Source organism: Trematomus bernacchii, unplaced genomic scaffold (assembly GCF_902827165.1).
Source record: "Trematomus bernacchii unplaced genomic scaffold, fTreBer1.1, whole genome shotgun sequence".
NCBI classification, from domain to species: Eukaryota; Metazoa; Chordata; class Actinopteri; order Perciformes; family Nototheniidae; genus Trematomus; species Trematomus bernacchii.
The window spans coordinates 7,694,101-7,711,985 of record NW_022987564.1 but is presented as its reverse complement, the minus strand read 5'-3'; the positions used below and the strand labels follow the sequence as shown (position 1 = coordinate 7,711,985).

Below are 17,885 nucleotides of genomic sequence, written 5' to 3'. Positions count from 1 at the left end.
CCCCGTTTTTAAAAGATTTGGGTACGGAGGAAAAGAGAAAGGGTTTTATTTTCTGACGCTGCGTGAGTTCCCCCGACACACCGGGGACACATATTTATGTATAAAAAGACATCAAAAAGTGCATTTTGCATGATAGGTCCCCTTTAACAATTGAACAGGTTGCAGACACAATGCTTGGATTTGACCCGAGATGACTTTGCCTATCGACCCGAATAATTGCAAGTACTTGGCAACGATAAGAGCACCAAGCAATCAACATTAAGACAAATAATGCAGGAAGAAGTTTGACGAAAGATACTTACTAGAAATTTCGCCACATGGTCAAAACTGAACACATGAGCGTAACATTCATCGCCGAACAACCTCCTCTCACAAAGCAGACACACATATCCCTTTCTTGTGAGAGAAAGCTCTTTGGCACAGCTGGGGTAAATGACCAGGAAGTGACTGCCTGCAAAGATGAGGTAAAGAAACATCAGAAACACAGATTGCACTTCTTATTCATGGCAAGACTTAATCTCTTCTGTATTACTCACCGAGCAGAGGAAATGTCTCGTTTCGTTTGAGTTTGCTGTATGTCTCACGCTCAGGAACTGCACAGACATAAATACAAATTAAATTACATTAAAGTAATGAATTCAATGCATTATTATTAAAGACTAAGATGTTATTTTATCACTCACCGTCGATCCTTAAGACAGTTTGATACAGACTAAGTTTCTCCATCACTGCAGACAAATTTAAGAATGAGATGTCACAACATGTACTTGATAAAAACAAGATCTTAAATGCAGAGAGGAAGAAGAGCTTTCTTTAAATTGTTTAATGTAATACCATTTCCTACCTTGTACGTAATTTAGCTGGTCGAGGCCCTCAAATATCCAGTATGGTACATCAAAAACCTGTGAAAGTAAACATTTTTCTAATAAGTGAGGGCTTAAGGAAACATTCTTCCACACAAGGTGATTGCAGAGAGGTAGTTTTGTTTTCTTCTATTACATAGCTTAACTTTATTGAGGTTATTTATTGCCTTTTGGACTTCATTTTTTGTTTTTATGCTGTTGACAGATCTGCTGTTTAAATGGCCGTGACAGACCTCACCTACCTCTACTACCCCTATTAAACTTACCATTGATAAAAAAAAATGCTAAATTGGCTTTTGTTTGTTTTGATGGAAAGGAAGCATTTCTCAATAATGTCTTACTAGACATATGAAACCAGAGAGAACATCTTGAACGTTTGACCTATGCTGATTGTGCATTTTAGAATGTGGAAGCAAAGCATAAAGTTTCCACCACAATTCTAGGACGGCCTTGTGGTTTTTGACACCTTGAGAACGGTTGACCAAGACAATGCGCACAGGATGCAGGTGAACTGCGTAAAGACTTTAACCAACATCCTGGACCAACCAATCTTAGAGACAATAGAGACAGTTTTGTTAAGTTTGTTTAAGGCTTTTTGGGGGAGGCTTTTTGAGTCTTGGCTTTTGGGCCCTGGGCCTTAGGTTGGAGATTTTTCAGGGTTATCTTGGGAGCCTATGCTTTCGTACTTTGACCTTGTGTCTTTGTAAAACTTTTACATTTTTCTTTTGCATTTTTGGATCTTGTAATCCTCTATTTGTGTAAAAACCCAATAAAACCGGTTTGTACTTTGTACACTTCGACCCAATTCCTGGTCTCTCTGGTGGTCTCTGAAGGTATCTGCTTGGTCTTAGAGTAAGGTAAGGACACCCTTCCTTGGAAAAGGCTGACAGTAGTTTGATAATTTGGACTTCAAATTGTTCAAGGGAAATAGAAACCCTGCTAAGGTTAAGCTGTAGTTTCATATTGGTGACTGTGGTTGATGTGGTTTTGATTTATGCTGAAATATGACATGTGCTTTGCTTGTGTTGCAATATCACAGCTGTGATATCAGTGTTTGACTCTGGCTATGCTTGATTTTACATTTGCATTATTATAATTGGCATAATTAGGGTTCAAAAGAGGGGGTTAGGGATTGTGGGTCCTGAAGCTGCCCTAAACCAGGGAGTCTCCCAACGACACAGGAGGTTCATCTCAATACCCCTCCTCGACTCCTCTCTTCCCCTCTTCCGGGACTTGACCCGGAAATCGATCAAGACACGCCATGTTGAAGGACGTCCCAATACTTGAAATGCACACGGAGGAGTCGAGGAGGGGTGAGGGAGGAGGGGTGAGGGAGGAGACGAAAGGGAGGATACACGAGAGCAGACTACGCGGGAAGTGTTTTCACTACTCGCGTATAAAAGCCCCGCCCTCACCTTCACAGCTGGTCGATTTCAACACAGGAAAACGGAGAACTGGAAGAATGAGTGGAAAAGCGTCACATAAATCTAAGTGCTCACAGCTCCGTGGGAATTATTATGTGCAATTAATTTCTTAAGGTTATACTAACAATTTAAGTCATGTTTAATGATCTTGAACGTCACTAAAACATAGCTATTAAGAAAGCTATTTCATAAATGGCTAGATCTTGATAAATAACAATTATTTTATAGTTACTTTTGTGTTAAGATATTCAGTAGTTAAATTATTTAAAATTCACAGTCCTGAATGTGGGTTTGTGGTGAATGTGGGGATCTACAGGACACACATGTTCAGAGTAAAGGCTTTCACATTACTATAATTATATTTGTATTTAAATGTAGGCTACATTTTGCACCACAACGGAACACAAAAGCAGGACCAACCATCATACATTGAATTCCTTGACTAACAAGAGAAAGATTCATTCATTTAAATATTTAACAACAAATGGGCCGGTTCTAAAGGGTTATTCAGTTAAGCCCGATGAGAGGGGATACAGCTGTGCACATGTCATCATTAACAGACGTCGTTTAAAAGTGACGTTTGAGTGAACGAGGACATCCCAATTAATACCCGAGGACTCCTCTGTTCTCGCGTCTCCTCCTCGTGTCTCTCACTCGCATCTTACGGAGGCGGAGCTAAGACGCAAGGAAGGGACGCGAGTGAGGGAAAGGAGGAGGTGAAATATTCAATTGAGACGAGCCTAGGGTTTCTCCTCCAGGTTGAGATCCTGCTCTGGGGTTCTACCAGCCCACCAACACCTACTGCACTACACACTCAGTTTGATATCCTGGCGGTCGGACAAGCAACGTTTTAGTGCCTGAAATAAGTGATACGACGGGAAGCTGGTGTTAGAAGCCACGCTGGTAGTTGCCTCCCTAAACAGATTACGTTGATCTTGTGTGTAGATTTTGGGGGGTTAGTTAAAGATAGAACAGCCGTTTTCCGGTGCCTTATCAGCATCGGAGCTCGCTATCGGAGACGACTTAGATATACGCGGTTATATCAAAGTTAGATTCCTTTTCAATGCAAATAAGCTTTTGAATATCTTCACAGTTTTCACAGCTCTGTTCCGAGTTATTGGGCATTTTACCTTCAGCTTCCTCTGGTTTGTTCCTCTTTCCTTCTCCTCTTCCCATGCCATTGATCTCAAAAAAGAAAGATCAAGGGAACTCTTCCAAGCAAAAGTAAGCCGCCACGGGTTCTGGTACAGCTGAGAATTCAAGACAAAAGCTGATCATTTTAAAACAAAAAGGTACTGTATCTTAAGTTGAACTTATTAAAAAAAAAGTATCATTTTCAAATAGATAGTATGTACATTTCCTTGTTTACTGTTGATAGGCAAAAATGAGTGTGGCGGAGAAAAGTAATACACATTTTCAATGAGAACAGGAGTCACTATAATACACACCAACCATATAAACGACTCAATGCTCACCAACGTGTGTACGAGATGTTGTGTAGAGTGTAAGTGTTGTCTGAGAGAGGACTCAGAGAAACACTCCTCACAAGCGAAGCAAATGTAAAAAGGTTCCCTCTCAACCCGAGTGCAGACAAACGTCATAACCAGGGAAACACCTACACAAACAAACAACACATTAAGAAATTATATAGATTTCAGTTTCACACCTAACAAAACGTATGTTAAAGCGCTCACCAATATGGGGTTGTTTTAGCTTCAAGCTCTCGTTGTGGATATAGTAGAGGCCCAGTTCAGGAACCCATCCTAATGTTTCAAAGGAAGAGGTTAGGAGGAAAAGCTTAAAATAATATAATAGTTTTACATGAATAAAAACACATGTTAAAATCAACTCAATCTTTGTTCCTTTAGTGTAATGAGTTTCCAAAATGGACAAAGGCATATTTTAGGAAACTGATAACATTAATCATTGTCAAGAAAAAGGAAGGAAAATGTATATAGGGTGTGATTCGGTTTAGATTTGGATCTACTTTTTTTCCGACCTTTTCCGAATATTGTTTTAATTTTTAAATGAGTGTTGCAGCATGTTGTAACAGAAAGAATAACGTTTACCCTGTTGGCCATAACAATCAGCACCTGTAAGAAAAGGAAGAATATTATCATATCTTATTGAACAATACATCATATTATTAAAAATAAGAGGAAAGTGAAATGGTACCTCCGCCAATGATTTTATTCACCATCTAGAAAAGGAACATGAGAGACAGATATTATAGTATGTACGTTTCCGTAGCATAAGACCTTCTGTAGGAAGCTTTGAAAATGTCGATTTACCCCTCGGTGTTTCCATGACGACACGTGTTTGCAGTATTTAGAGAGGGAGTTAAAGCCCCAACCGCAGTTCTGTCAAAAGTGAGACACAAATGTGAAACAAAGCTTAGTTTAATTTTATGTTTTCCATGAGGTACAGTAATAACTTCCAGGATACAGTAATGAAATGTGTTATTGTGATATTTTGTTACCTGACAGTGTAATTTGTATGATGCAATAGGTTCCTCTGCAAAGAAAAACATAAGAATAATTTAGTTTTTATGATAATTGAAAACATAATCCTTTTTTCTGGAATCTATCAAACACTAGTTCACATTGAAATAATAGATACCCGGCTTCTTCTCTGGATTGACAACTGTCATCACGCTGCTCTCATCATTCTCCTTTGTGATGGATTCGAACTCTTTTGAAGCTACAAGAAACCACAGGCATAGTAAGTAAAACACACTGGGTTCCACTGAAAAATAAAAACAAACCTTAGTAACAATTTGGATAGACATTTCTATGATGAAGCAAGAGTAAATTCTAAGGTTAATGCTGTGAGATTCCCTTGGACATCATTTGGTCATTCTGGTTGGCTTGGTTTTGCTTGATGTTCTGTTTGATGTACTTTTCTTGTTTGGTTTCTGACACTAGAACTAGATTGTGTCAAGGCACCCTAAATTAACGGGGTTTAGGGACTGACCTCTGAGGCTGCCTTAAAGAAAAGAAAAAAAACACTGCTGCAGTTTCGACCAGTCCACCGACACCAACTGAATACACATTGTGGTGATGTCTGGCAGTCAAACACAAGAGGTTTCAGTGCCTGAAATAGGTGATCCAACGGCAGCTGGTGTTATAGGCAACGCTGGATTTACTTCCCTAACCAGACTAAGACGGTCTTGCATGTAGATTTTAAGAAAGTTTCAAAGCAAGTTCAAGGGGAGTAGAACAGCTGTGTCTAATTAACACTGGGCATACATACCTGGCATCTTCTCTTGATTGACAATTGTCATCGAGCTGCAGTCATCTTTCTCCTTTGGAGTGGATTCCAAAGCCTTTAAAACTACAAGCAACCATAGGCACTATTAGTAAAACATTCTGTCTTCTGAAAAATACAAATAAAAACCTACCTTGGTAACAGTAGTAGTTAAGGTGTTAAGGGTTAAAGCTTTGCTTTGTGACACCAGAACTAGATTGTGTAGGTTTGATATCATAAGGTGTTAGATTTTTAAATTGGCTATTTGAATGAATGGGGTTTAAGAACCGGGATCTGAAGCTGATCTTAAAGGTCCCATGTCATGCTTTTCTGGTTATTACCCGTCCCCTTGTGTGTTATGTAGCTTTTTAATGTATATGTAAACAGTCTGCAGAGTCACAAACCCTCAAAGTACACCCTGTAGCGAGTAAAACTCTAACACAGAAAAGACCTGTCTATGCTGCCCCAGAACGCCTCGTTGGAGATTTATCTTTTTCCATTGTTTACTTCTTGGGTATAGTGACGTATTTCGGGTATAGTGACGTAACGTCGGCACACACACAAACTCCCAGCCAGGCTGCGGGTGTGCGTGTGCCCAGGCTGAGTTCCGCGGAGTCTCGCAGACGGCCACTGGGCTCACAGGGAGGGGAGGGGAGGGGAGGGGGGGGGCAGGAGCTCCAACAAGCCGTTTAGGACAGAGAGTGAATACACATATACAGAGATGCTGTATGAGAAACCAATGTGAGTTTGGATAATTGCACAATATAAATATATTCTAGTATACCTCAACAATGGAATTATGATCAGTAGAAATGGCCATGACATGGGACCTTTAAAAAATGAAGAGATTCCTTAGCACTACAGGTTTCCTCTAGGAGCAGGACTGTTTTTACCACCGTGCAGTTTGACCAGTCCACCGACCCCCTACTGAATACACATTGGCAGTCAAACATTAGAGATTTTAAATGCCTGATAAAGGTCATAAAACGGCAGCTGGGTCATTCCTAGCATTCGGTGCCATTATATCATATATTTTGTATTTAAAATGTCTAATGCTTATTTTTTTAAAAGCTTGGTTTTAAATGTTTATCCTCCTCTATCATAAAACAACAATGTTATTTACCCAGGATATTCAAAATTCTAAATAATTACTCTGATTTTAGCACAAGTAGGCCAAATTGCTGTGTCCCAAATCATGTTTGCTCAACTTCTGTAACAGATATAAAAAAAGAAATCAAAGAAATACAAAGAAATTCTACATTGTTGTCACTGTTGTATAACCCTTTTGCTAATATTCCTCACCAAATTTGATTTTTGTTATTAATTCATTTTTATTGTTTAAAGTTTAAAAAAAAGTGTGTGTCCCCTGTTTGAATGTCCCCCCTGTTACTCTGATTTGAATCCCTCTGGACACGCCCCTTTACCATTCTACTATTTGTATGACTCAAGAAGTCATGTTTCGTTATTCACTAAGGTCACACAGGAAAAAGGGGCCCGATGCTTAGGTTAAAACTATGTGTATACATTTAGTCTTAACAGTTGTATACATTAGCATGTGTGGTAGCTGCTAAATAAAGTCATGAAATCTGGGATCATGTCAAACTCAGAGGATGCAACATATATGACTGTATAAGGCTTGAACCTCTCTGCCACGTATGCTGTTTCAAGTGTATGTTCGTGTGTGTTTTACATGTATAAAGCACATGAGATCTTTCTGGTCTGGGGGGCATTTCCACGATTGGCTGCTGTGGCAGGAGGTGATGTACTCCAGATTATTATTGTTGTTGCGCAACTGAATAATAATTAATCTCAACCATGTCTGTGTTTGTGTTTTATTGATCTCTCTCTGTGTTAACATTTAAGGTTGGTGAGCCATAAAACACATTCTTCCTTCAACGTTTTTAAAAGAACTTAACTGTTGCGGTAAAGCATAACATGTCCACACTGTTATATTAATTTTAGTGGAAAATTATCATTAGTTTTACATTTGGAAAATATGTGGAATATATCTATCATATGTTTCTGTTGTCACCAAGTGCTAGCTTGATTATCATCACACATGTAGCAATAGCCAAGTTTATCATAAAATGTCCACCCTGTCACTATTTTTCACATTAACAGGGTGGACACACAGTAACTGGGGATGTTAAAAAATAAATGTTTTAAACATAATATCCTGAGCTTGACCAAAATATTTTTCTTATACTTTAACAAGCCATCATTCAGATTAAATTAAAAAAAACATGGAAAATTATGTTTTTGATTAACCTAGCTGAAATGGCACCGAATGCAGGAATGACTCGGCTGGTGTTGAAGGCCACGCTGGATTCTGTGCCCGATTCATCTTGCATGTAGATGCTGGGAACGTTTGAAACCCAGATATGGGGGAGTAGAACAGCTGTTATCCGTTGTCTATCAACACTGGGTATCTGTATCTTATATAGCTATAGAGTGGTGCAGAGATGACGTATTTACCCGGGAGTAAGCTGCGCATGGGTTCCCTCGACAAAAAAGCAATGGGATTTCTCCATAGGATTTTGGAAAAGAGCTCGAAATAAGGTCTGTGGAAAACGAACCTGTTAGATAAATGCACGTTTTGTTCAGCCGGATAATCTCCACATGTCTACCCTACTTTTATAATTTTCGAATCATAAATCTAATCGCCAGAAGCAAAATGCTAACGTCATGCTATAAACGAACTACAGCAGGGTCGCACGACTTCAACGTCACGCCAACTTAAGATCCATATTCAAAAATACAGATTCTAAATTGTACAAGTTGAAGCGTTTGTTTTAACAGTTTGCAAGAGCTGCAGGTACATGCTTTCAAGCAGAACAGGGGCAAACAAACTTAGCGGGAGTGTTTACGTGTTCGGCGTAATGACGTACAACGGTCTCCACAACTTCTATAGTCCTAATCCGCCACTTGTTAACAACCATCGTTTTTCAGACACATAAGCTCTTCAAAAATCACCAGTGGGGTCACTGCTGATGCATTTAATGTCGTAGAACAAAACGTGATCCGTCTCTTAAATTTGTGACAACCACAGACCTTATTTCCAGCTATTTTCCAAAATCCTATGGAGAGATCCCATTGACTCTGAGAGGAGGGAAGTGGTGAAATGCTGACTCACTTCCGGGTTTTAGGACTCGTTCCTGCACCACTCTATTATACACCACGCTAAAAACCATTAAACAGAGATGTTGAGAAAATGTTGTAATAGTTTAGCTATTGTAGGACAGCAAAGGGACGACAATATAGATTTCACTTCAATACATACCCAGCTTCTTCCCTGGTTTGACAATCGTCATCAAGCTGCTCCCGTTGTTTTCCTTTGTGATCGATTCCAACTCCTTTAAAGCTACAAAACAACCACAGGCACAATTAATAAAACATTATGGGTTCCACTAAAAAAAATTTAAAAATACCAACCTTCTTCATAAGAGGTGAAATTCACTGATGAGAATTTGGCAGGCTCCAGGATCACTTGCTGTAACAGGAAGTCATAAAGTTTCACACGAATATGAACAAAAGCATCCGTTTGGAAATATGAACAAGACAATCAACTTCATTACCTTCATATCCATGTTTGCAGTACCATGAATTTCCTCTGACTGCTTTGCAAAATTAAGCATCAGGGAGCCAAAGTCTTTTGTGTAAGTGTTGAAAGAATGCTTTGACGACAAAGTTGAAGGGTGCCACGCTTTCTGCAGAGAATAAAACTTTAATGAATGCCTCCCAAGAAGACAAACAATAATGATGGATTCACAACTACCATGTTCTTTTGCCAAATTAAACATCAGCAATTATTTCATGTATATTAACTTTGCGTCAGAGGCACTTACAAAGTAAGAAAAGATGTGGTCAAAGCTCAGGACGTGTTTGATGATCCCTTGGGGGGCCAAAGTTATGTTGCAGAGCGTGCAGAGGTAGTATCTCTTCTCCGTTTGCCCGACACAAATGCACTCAATCAGGTGCTGCATGCCTAAAAGACAATGATCAGAAAACAAAAAAAAAGGGGAACAAGTGTGAATTTTACCTTATGGATTAGAGTAGTAATTTGATTCTAGAAGACTGCATACGACAGCTGTAAAGAGACTACCTTTTTCCATTAAGGAAGTTAACAGTGGAATTTCTCTGAAACATTTACTGACCAAGAAGTGGATGTTCCCTTTTGCTGTCTTTTAGGTATGTTTGTATTGTCATCCTCTCTTTCTTGAAAACTGGGGGGAGAGGAAGATATTTCAGTGATAAAGAATAATGGAAAGCTGGAGTAAATACACACAGTACAAACAGATGCAAATATTCAGTATATTGAGATATCAGAACTAAACTATATCCAGAAAAGCTACAAAATGTGTCACCATTATACATATTATAAAGATTGAGTGATTATTACAGGTAAAACAAACAAATGTCTGCTGCTTTGATTACGTATAACAGAATGACAACGCATTGCTTCATTTTAATAATAGAGTCCCAAGAATAAATGTGCATACACACCTTCATGCATCTTGGGAAGCTTCTCAATTTTACTGAGCGTGCAAGCCACTGGAGAGTAGGATCAGATCAATTTCAATAATGTACAATTCAATAGATTTTTCAAATATGATATAATTATAAGACATCAAACAATCATATACCCTCAGAGTAATTGCTTTTTTCCACTTTTTTAAACAGTTTTCCAGGCAATTCCAACAGCTGCAAAGAGAAAATGTCAAATCAATCAAACATGACGTCAATTAAAGAAATCTTGACGCAAAATATCTTTGAAGTTATCGAGTTACTTGCTGCTTAAATATTAAAAAATGCATTTAGTTATATGATTGCAGGCCTTAAGCTACAGACCTGTAGGTCTCCAGTCGTGCTTTCCTCATCGTTTCCACTATCTCTCAACTCAGACCTCAGGAAGTATTTATTTTTAGGCATCCAGGAGAAACTCAGTGCGTTGGGGTTTATGTAGCTCTGAAATACAAAATACAATTAAATGTATGCGTCCAAATTCTAAACATATTTGCATATTTTTTTTAATGATGATCCGCACTTACAAAGTAGTTTCTGTGGTGGTCCATTGAAGTGAGGTGCGATAAAATCCTCATTGGTAGAAACTTTTCCTCACAGACATGGCACATGTAAAAATATGTTTTTGACACTCGACTGAAACACAACGATATGCCTGGAAAAAAGCACATTTAAAACTGAACAATTACTCTGATAGAAATTATTATATCTGTGTTTTCTGCAGCTGATTTTTTTATTCAAGTGGAGCGCTGTGTAGACAGGCGTAGGAAGATGGTGAGATAGCGATAGACGCTACATCTTGGGGTTCGAATTTCTACCCTTTCGGTAACCTCTAACTGAACTTGTGTTTTCCTCCACTTAGCCTTTAGCTGAACTTTTGTTTTCCTCTGTAGCGGTCTGTTTTTATTTCCTCTTTTAAAAAGGTTAAACGGTCAAGACAGTCTATTTTTGTTTTCCAGACAGTCAGACCTTAGCCTCTTGTCTCTCAGATGTTCAGCAACAAATAATATACTTTTTGGGATACATTTTTTTATAAATATTGGCATAAACACAAACATGGAAAATAAATAGCGTCCTTTATCGACTTCAACTATGTTAAGGTATACAATCCTGTGTATAGCAAGCAGATTTAGCTTTTATTCATTTCTGGAGGATATCAACAAATCTATTCTTACTAGTAAGAATGCGAATTCTTGATATCAAAAATGCAATTCTTACTAGTAATAATGTTTATTTCTGATATAAAAAATAGAATTTTAACTAGTTCAAATGCCAATTTCTGATATCAGTAATTCAATTGTAACTAGTTATAAATAAAAATTTAATTATAACTAATTACAATTGAATTCCTGATATCAAAAAAGGATTTTGAACTAGTTCGAATTGTATTTCTGATATCAACAATTGGCATTTCGACTAGTTGAAATTGAATTCTTGATATCAGAAATTGGTATTTTTACTAGTTCAAATGTAATTGCAACTAGTAACAATTGAATTACTGATATCAGAAATTGGCATTTGAACTAGTTCAAATTCCAACTCCCATTTAAATGAATGAGAAAAACGATGCGAATCTCACTAGATAAAATTGCATTTCTGATATCAGAAATACACATTACAACTAGTTACAATTGAATTTTTGATATCAAGAATTTGCATTCTAACTAGTTAAAATTCAATTTTTGATATCAAGAATTTGCATTCTTACTAGTAAGAATTGAATTTTTGATATCCTCCAGAAATGAATAAAAGCTAAATCGGCTTGCCATACCTGTGTCAGCATTAGTTATAAAGACTCTGCTCTTAGGTAGAATGCAAAATCAATTTGTTTTATATAAAATGCAACATTTAGTGAGACTTAAAATAATAAACGGAAATGTTACAACATGTAATTCATGTGCGTTGTTTCTCATCATATTGCCATCACTCATTCCAACTCTGCTGCAATAAAGGCCTGGTTTGTCTAATGTTGGGATGTATGAGAGAAAATGTTAATCCAATCCAATCCACTTTATTTCTAAAAGGCACACATAAGAATAAATACAAGGCACATAAAGACTATGGACACACAATAAAAGCATACAAATAGGTAGTGCATAGCTCAGACTGACTCGAAAGCGAGGGAAAAGAGGTGGGTCTTTAGGCGGGACTTAAAAGCTTGAAGAGTGGGCGACAATTTGACATGGGGGGGCAGGTCGTTCCTGCTTAAAAATGTAATTACAAACCAACTTAGAGATACTTTACTAACCTGTGATGGGCCATGTGATTTCACCTCTGACTTGCGACTTGATCAACTCAATGCAGGGAAAGATGCCTGTAGAGTAAACATTACAATGGAAGAAAAGAGGATTAGACTTTAGCTTTTTATGAAAGCCAACATAACTTAAATTCAAAAAGTAAAATAAACAGATAGTGATTGAAGTTAATTGGCAGTGACATTGAAATATTTTTAATAAATCTGTGTTTTACGTTATTCTATAAGTCAATAAAACAAAATCAGCTCAAGGTTTCAGTATGCTTACACAATTTATTTACAAAAAGGAAGAAAGAAAAAAAGCCTTACCATGACCCTTGAACATATCTAAAAAGAAGTTAACAAGAAAAAAAATGTTAATCTACTGCACAGAAAATCTGAGCGACACATTCTCTAAAGCAGGTTACAAGAAAAGGGACCCCTCAACAGCCATTTGACCTGGGGGCAGTGCATTGCATATCTAATTGGGTAAGTTAGTAAACCGTTACATTATTGTTTCTTTAAGCTAATCTTTAACCTAACCCCAAGAATAATTTACTGGAGACCTCAACTCTTTTGTAACTTAAAACTTTACATTTTTTCATTACATTTCATTTAGTTTATCTTTTATCCAAAGCAAATTACCATACGTGCAATAAAACACTAAGATATAAACAACAAAAATGCTGATACCATTTTCTTCAATTAAGCCAAACCATTAAGTGCTATTTTTTTTCCACTGCGTCCAGACTTCGCTGCAGATTTTCAAATAACTTTTACTGGACTGCTGATAAATTATCAAATGAATAGCAAAACAGTATACTAGAAATAAAGCTAATGCTAAAATAAATTCACATTTAAGATTGACTAAGTAGTATCTTGTATCAATAGATGCCAATTCTATATGCTTTTATACCTGACATTGACATGCATTAAAGTGGACCTATCATGCTATATTTGAATAATATAGTGTAGGACCATACCTATATAAGGCATATTTATACTTTTTTTTTTTTCAAAATACCAAACAGATCATGCATTTTAGCCATGCCTCATTTTGCTCAATTTGACATTTTTTAGATCTGTTTTAGCAAGGGCAGATTCTGTGAGAACAGCACCATCTACTGGCCTGGCATATGTACTACAGCGTCTCCAGCGCTTTCATACGGCAATGGTCGTGGCTGTCTCCTCCTGATTGGTGGAGTTGGCCCAATAGCCGTAGTGCCACCGTCCTGACGTCAGGACAGTGTTCAAATCTGGATCAGTTTTTATCAGATCCGTTGCAGCCCCTTTTTTAGAGATTTGGGTATGGAGGAAAATAGAGAGGGTTGTGTTTTCTGACACTTGTGGCGCGTTTCCACTACACGGCCTCGCTCGGCCCCGCTCGGTATGGCTAGGCCTCGTTAGGACTGGCTCACTTTATGGCGCATTTCCATTACAGTTTAGGAACTGGGGTAGTATCTATAGTAACGCAGTGTAGGCGGAGCCGTGACATCATCTTCAATGAGAACCCCAGAAAAACAACACAGCCGTTAGCTGTTAGCACTCAGAACTCACAGCTCCTCATATCTGTTCAGAAACTAGACAAAAGTTAAACAAGTACAAACCACAGACTGCCTGTGTCATGGCGAGTACAGTCGCTGCTTTATTTATGTCTGTATAGGCCGTTGTTGTGAGTGTGGACGTTCGGAGCATATACTGCGTTAGCTTAGCCAATCTCCATTTAGAAAACACGCATTTTAAAAGGTTTTTCGCCTGCCGTCTGTCTGCAGACTTGTCAAAGCATTAATTCATGGTTTTTACTAACCGGTATCAGTATGTTGTTACTTCGGCATCATTTTGAAACGTGTATTACAATTAAATCACGGTCAAATATGTCCATCTTGTTGTAGTTGTAGCCCCCTTGCCAGCGATGCTCTCTCTAGTTTAGCATACTCAGCCCGACTCAGCCTCGTTGTCTCTGGCCCTAGACCCACGATTTTATGAGGCCAGAAAAACTGTGAATTAGGACCCGCCGGCCGGTACTAGGCCAAGTGGAAACGCAACCAAAGACGGGCCGCTGACGTCACAGCCCTCTTAAACCGTGCTCCGCGCTGTAGTGGAAACGCGCCATTGGTGAGTTCCCTGGAACACCGGGGACACATATTCATGTATAAAAGACGTACAAAAGTGCATTTTGCATGATAGGTCCCCTTTAAATAAACTGATCTTATATCGTTTGCTTTTATTATTCAGCTAGTTTGTCCAGTTTTCCAAGCTTTAGCATTACAATGATCCCATGCAAGCTCAAACTCAAGTCTCATTTCCAAACAAATATCATTACTTTTTGTTCTGCATTTTTACAAGAGTGCACACAAGACGTGCACTCAGAACATACGTTTTCCCAACAAAAGAAAAAGGAAATACCTTGCTGGAAGACATCAATCATTGTCTGTTGGTAAAGAACAAAGAAACATGCAGAGGTTTATAAAAGCACATAGAAACAGGAATATGGAAAACTGCAGTAACACAAATCTAAAATAGGACCCACATATTAATGCTGTTCATGAGACAGATAAACACTTTTAAGGGTGTTTGCACTCTTTGCCCTTTCTTGTGTTGTGGAAATTATTATGGTAAAATGCTTATATGCTTGTCAGCTTTAATGCAGTATAGGCAAAACAATGATAATTTAAATTGCCTCTGCATATGCCATCAGAAGTGGAACGGTGCATGTGGACCAGTAGAAGATTTGAGAGTAAATCCCATCCCCCACGTAAGAAAAAATGACCAAAATGCATCCTCTCCCATCCTTAAAGTTTTACAATTTGCGACTCACATAATTCAATCCTAAGAGTCTCACTTCACAGCCTCTAACCCCCCCCCCCCCATCGCTCGTAAATACACACTAACCATGCAGATTGATCTCTGTATGACCTTTCACCCTCTCTCACTCACACGCACGCACGTTCCTCTGTGTACATTGCAAAGCAGCCAGGGCAGACACAAAACAGACTTTTTTTTGCCAACACGAAAACTGCATTATCTCCTAGTTAAGTGTATTGGTTAATGGTACAGAATGGGAATCAACCAGGTGAAGGTGTTCCTAAAGTGTAATGCCCACCTGTACATGTCCATGTGAGTGAATATGGGTCTTCATATCAAACAAGTAGTTAGATTTGGTGAGGCAGACCTAGAAGAAGAAGAAGCTGCATCATCAACATGAAATAGAAGAAGGGACAGAGTTTTGTACGGGACAACAGGAAACCTTCAACAGTTCAACTTTGATTCTTATCTATTAATATTTTTCCAGTGAAACATCGGGCAACAGATGAGGATAGAGGGAGTTTGGTGGAAGGCCACCCACACACACACACACACACACACACACACACACACACACACACACACACACACACACACACACACACACACAACGATCACACACCACACATCACACACAACAACATCACATCACACACACATCTACACTACACTACACACACACCACACACTACTACACAACACCAAACACACACACACACGACACACACACTCACACACAACACCCACCACACCACAACACACACACACACACACACACCTACTACACACAACAACCACACACCACACACACACACACACACACACACACACACACACACACACACACACACACACACACATCACACACACACACACACACACACACACACACACACACACACACACACACACACACACACACACACACACACACACACACACACACACACACACACACACACACACACACACACACACACACACACACACACACACACACACACACACACACACACACACACACACACACACACACACACACACACACACACACACACACACACAATGGTAGCGCGTCTCTTTAGTAGCGCGTGCAACTGAAAGTCTGAGAGGGTGTTCAGCATGGTGAGGAAGATAGTCACAGAAAACAGAACAAGAATCGACAACTAGTCTCTACCCTCTGCTCACTCCTGTGGTCCAGCCCACACATATATGCTCCATCAAGGGTGGTGCTACAGGCCGCAAGGCATTGCACTTACAACTACAATAAGCATGCTCCAGCGATCCACTAGCACTGTTCTGTTCATCTCTGCTGTCCTCAAGGGGCGTCGTAGTGGGGGGACAAGTGGGACTGACTACCCAGGGCCCAGATGGGGAGAGGGCCCTTGAAATGCATGGAATTCACCTATTTTTGTTTTTTGTTTGCAATCTTTTTTTAGCCCTTAGTTTCAGAAAGAGCCACAGAGAGTGGAGCAGCGGCAGGTCACCAGGGCTGCGTTTCACTTCTCTTATTTTTCATTTCCTCGCTCCTCGGTCTCACCGGAAGTTGATTTGTCTGTGCCATCTTGAGTAGCGTCCCAATGGCCTTATTTTTGCCTGAGGACCGAGGACCGATAATGGAGGAGCTATAATCAAGGAACCTCCAGACCATCCTTCAATGAAATCCTCAGATACTCTCCCCGCCCCCTTACTGTGTATCGCTCACTGATTGGACGATGCAGCGCATGCAATGATCTGATGCTTCTTGACATGAGAGCAGTTTCCCAGCGGAGTGAAGAAAACACATGAAACTCACGGGACTCACTCCTCAGTTTATACCGTGTTTTGTTTCAATTAATGTATCATTTAGTTACAAATATGTGATATATCTGAACAACAAAGTGGTCAAAAATCATTTTATTCATTTATTGGAAACATTTTCATGATCGCTTTTTTCGTTTTACATTTTCATTTATTGTCATTTCCATTCAGTCAGTCATTAAGTGCTATTTAAAATGTTAATTTGCTACATATCCACACAAACAAACTAAGTGTGCAATCTAATGAATGTTAATCTAACTGGGTTTTGATAGATAACATATCTCTTTTTCTTCTCTGAATTATTTTATTTCTATTGTGCACTCTAATCAATATTAATCAAACTATTGTTCGTTTATACATTTTAAGAATGGCGTTTATCTTTTTTGAGAATGAGTTCTTATTTGATTTTATTTATTTGAGTCTACAACAGATGATACAAATGTTTGTGTCAGTAAATGTGTACTAAAAGGGGCCCAGAGACAGTTTATGTATAGGGCCCCGGCCCGGAGTTTTGTGCTACGCCCCTGGCTGTCCTCATATCATGTCGACCGTTGCATCTGTTAACTGTGTTGCACATGGTTGATATTACTCCCACTGTTGCAATGCTAACATACAGATAACAGCCTAAGCACTTAATCTTTGAAGCACAGAGACAGTATGTCATGTCGAAATATTACCTCCATATCACTGACTGTGGTGCATTAAAAAAAGCTTACCTGACATCCCAGGTTCAGATGGTCCATGATGAAAGTTAGCTAACTAGTACAACTTCTCAGGCAGGAAATTCATTTTAGGATGTAATTTGGAGAAGTTCAACATCAACGTCGACACCGAGCTTTGAGAAAAGTTTGAAAGTGGAAATTATCCGTAAAAAGGTATGTTTGTTTGAGTCAGTTGCGCAGTTTCCATTTTGCTGCTTCATGTGCGCGGCAATGCTTCTGCCGCGGGAAGGAAGCACTGGCAGCTGTGGTGATTAGAGACTCCTCCTCCTCC

At 39.0% G+C, this 17,885-nt stretch overlaps 1 protein-coding gene across 6 annotated transcripts in view; it reads right to left on the bottom strand.

The window, feature by feature from the left end:
• The window catches only part of LOC117477789, a 41,736-nt gene extending 23,851 nt beyond the window's left edge, over nucleotides 1-17,885 (bottom strand). For all 6 annotated transcript variants that reach the window (XM_034124529.1, XM_034124530.1, XM_034124533.1 and 3 more), the window contains exons 1-27: nucleotides 17,609-17,885; nucleotides 15,391-15,459; nucleotides 14,694-14,718; nucleotides 12,618-12,635; nucleotides 12,303-12,368; nucleotides 10,582-10,709; nucleotides 10,382-10,498; nucleotides 10,177-10,234; nucleotides 10,037-10,084; nucleotides 9,688-9,756; nucleotides 9,379-9,518; nucleotides 9,109-9,240; nucleotides 8,966-9,023; nucleotides 8,814-8,894; nucleotides 5,540-5,620; nucleotides 4,907-4,987; nucleotides 4,767-4,801; nucleotides 4,579-4,647; nucleotides 4,463-4,487; nucleotides 4,357-4,380; nucleotides 3,982-4,050; nucleotides 3,763-3,902; nucleotides 3,418-3,537; nucleotides 845-902; nucleotides 684-728; nucleotides 537-593; nucleotides 303-451 (exon numbers count right to left, since the gene is read on the bottom strand). In XM_034124529.1, the coding sequence (XP_033980420.1) occupies nucleotides 303-451; nucleotides 537-593; nucleotides 684-728; nucleotides 845-902; nucleotides 3,418-3,537; nucleotides 3,763-3,902; nucleotides 3,982-4,050; nucleotides 4,357-4,380; nucleotides 4,463-4,487; nucleotides 4,579-4,647; nucleotides 4,767-4,801; nucleotides 4,907-4,987; nucleotides 5,540-5,620; nucleotides 8,814-8,894; nucleotides 8,966-9,023; nucleotides 9,109-9,240; nucleotides 9,379-9,518; nucleotides 9,688-9,756; nucleotides 10,037-10,084; nucleotides 10,177-10,234; nucleotides 10,382-10,498; nucleotides 10,582-10,709; nucleotides 12,303-12,368; nucleotides 12,618-12,635; nucleotides 14,694-14,718; nucleotides 15,391-15,459; nucleotides 17,609-17,635 (1,989 nt within the window). In that variant the 5' untranslated portion in view covers nucleotides 17,636-17,885. The remainder of the gene's footprint in view (nucleotides 1-302; nucleotides 452-536; nucleotides 594-683; nucleotides 729-844; nucleotides 903-3,417; nucleotides 3,538-3,762; nucleotides 3,903-3,981; nucleotides 4,051-4,356; nucleotides 4,381-4,462; nucleotides 4,488-4,578; nucleotides 4,648-4,766; nucleotides 4,802-4,906; nucleotides 4,988-5,539; nucleotides 5,621-8,813; nucleotides 8,895-8,965; nucleotides 9,024-9,108; nucleotides 9,241-9,378; nucleotides 9,519-9,687; nucleotides 9,757-10,036; nucleotides 10,085-10,176; nucleotides 10,235-10,381; nucleotides 10,499-10,581; nucleotides 10,710-12,302; nucleotides 12,369-12,617; nucleotides 12,636-14,693; nucleotides 14,719-15,390; nucleotides 15,460-17,608) is intronic.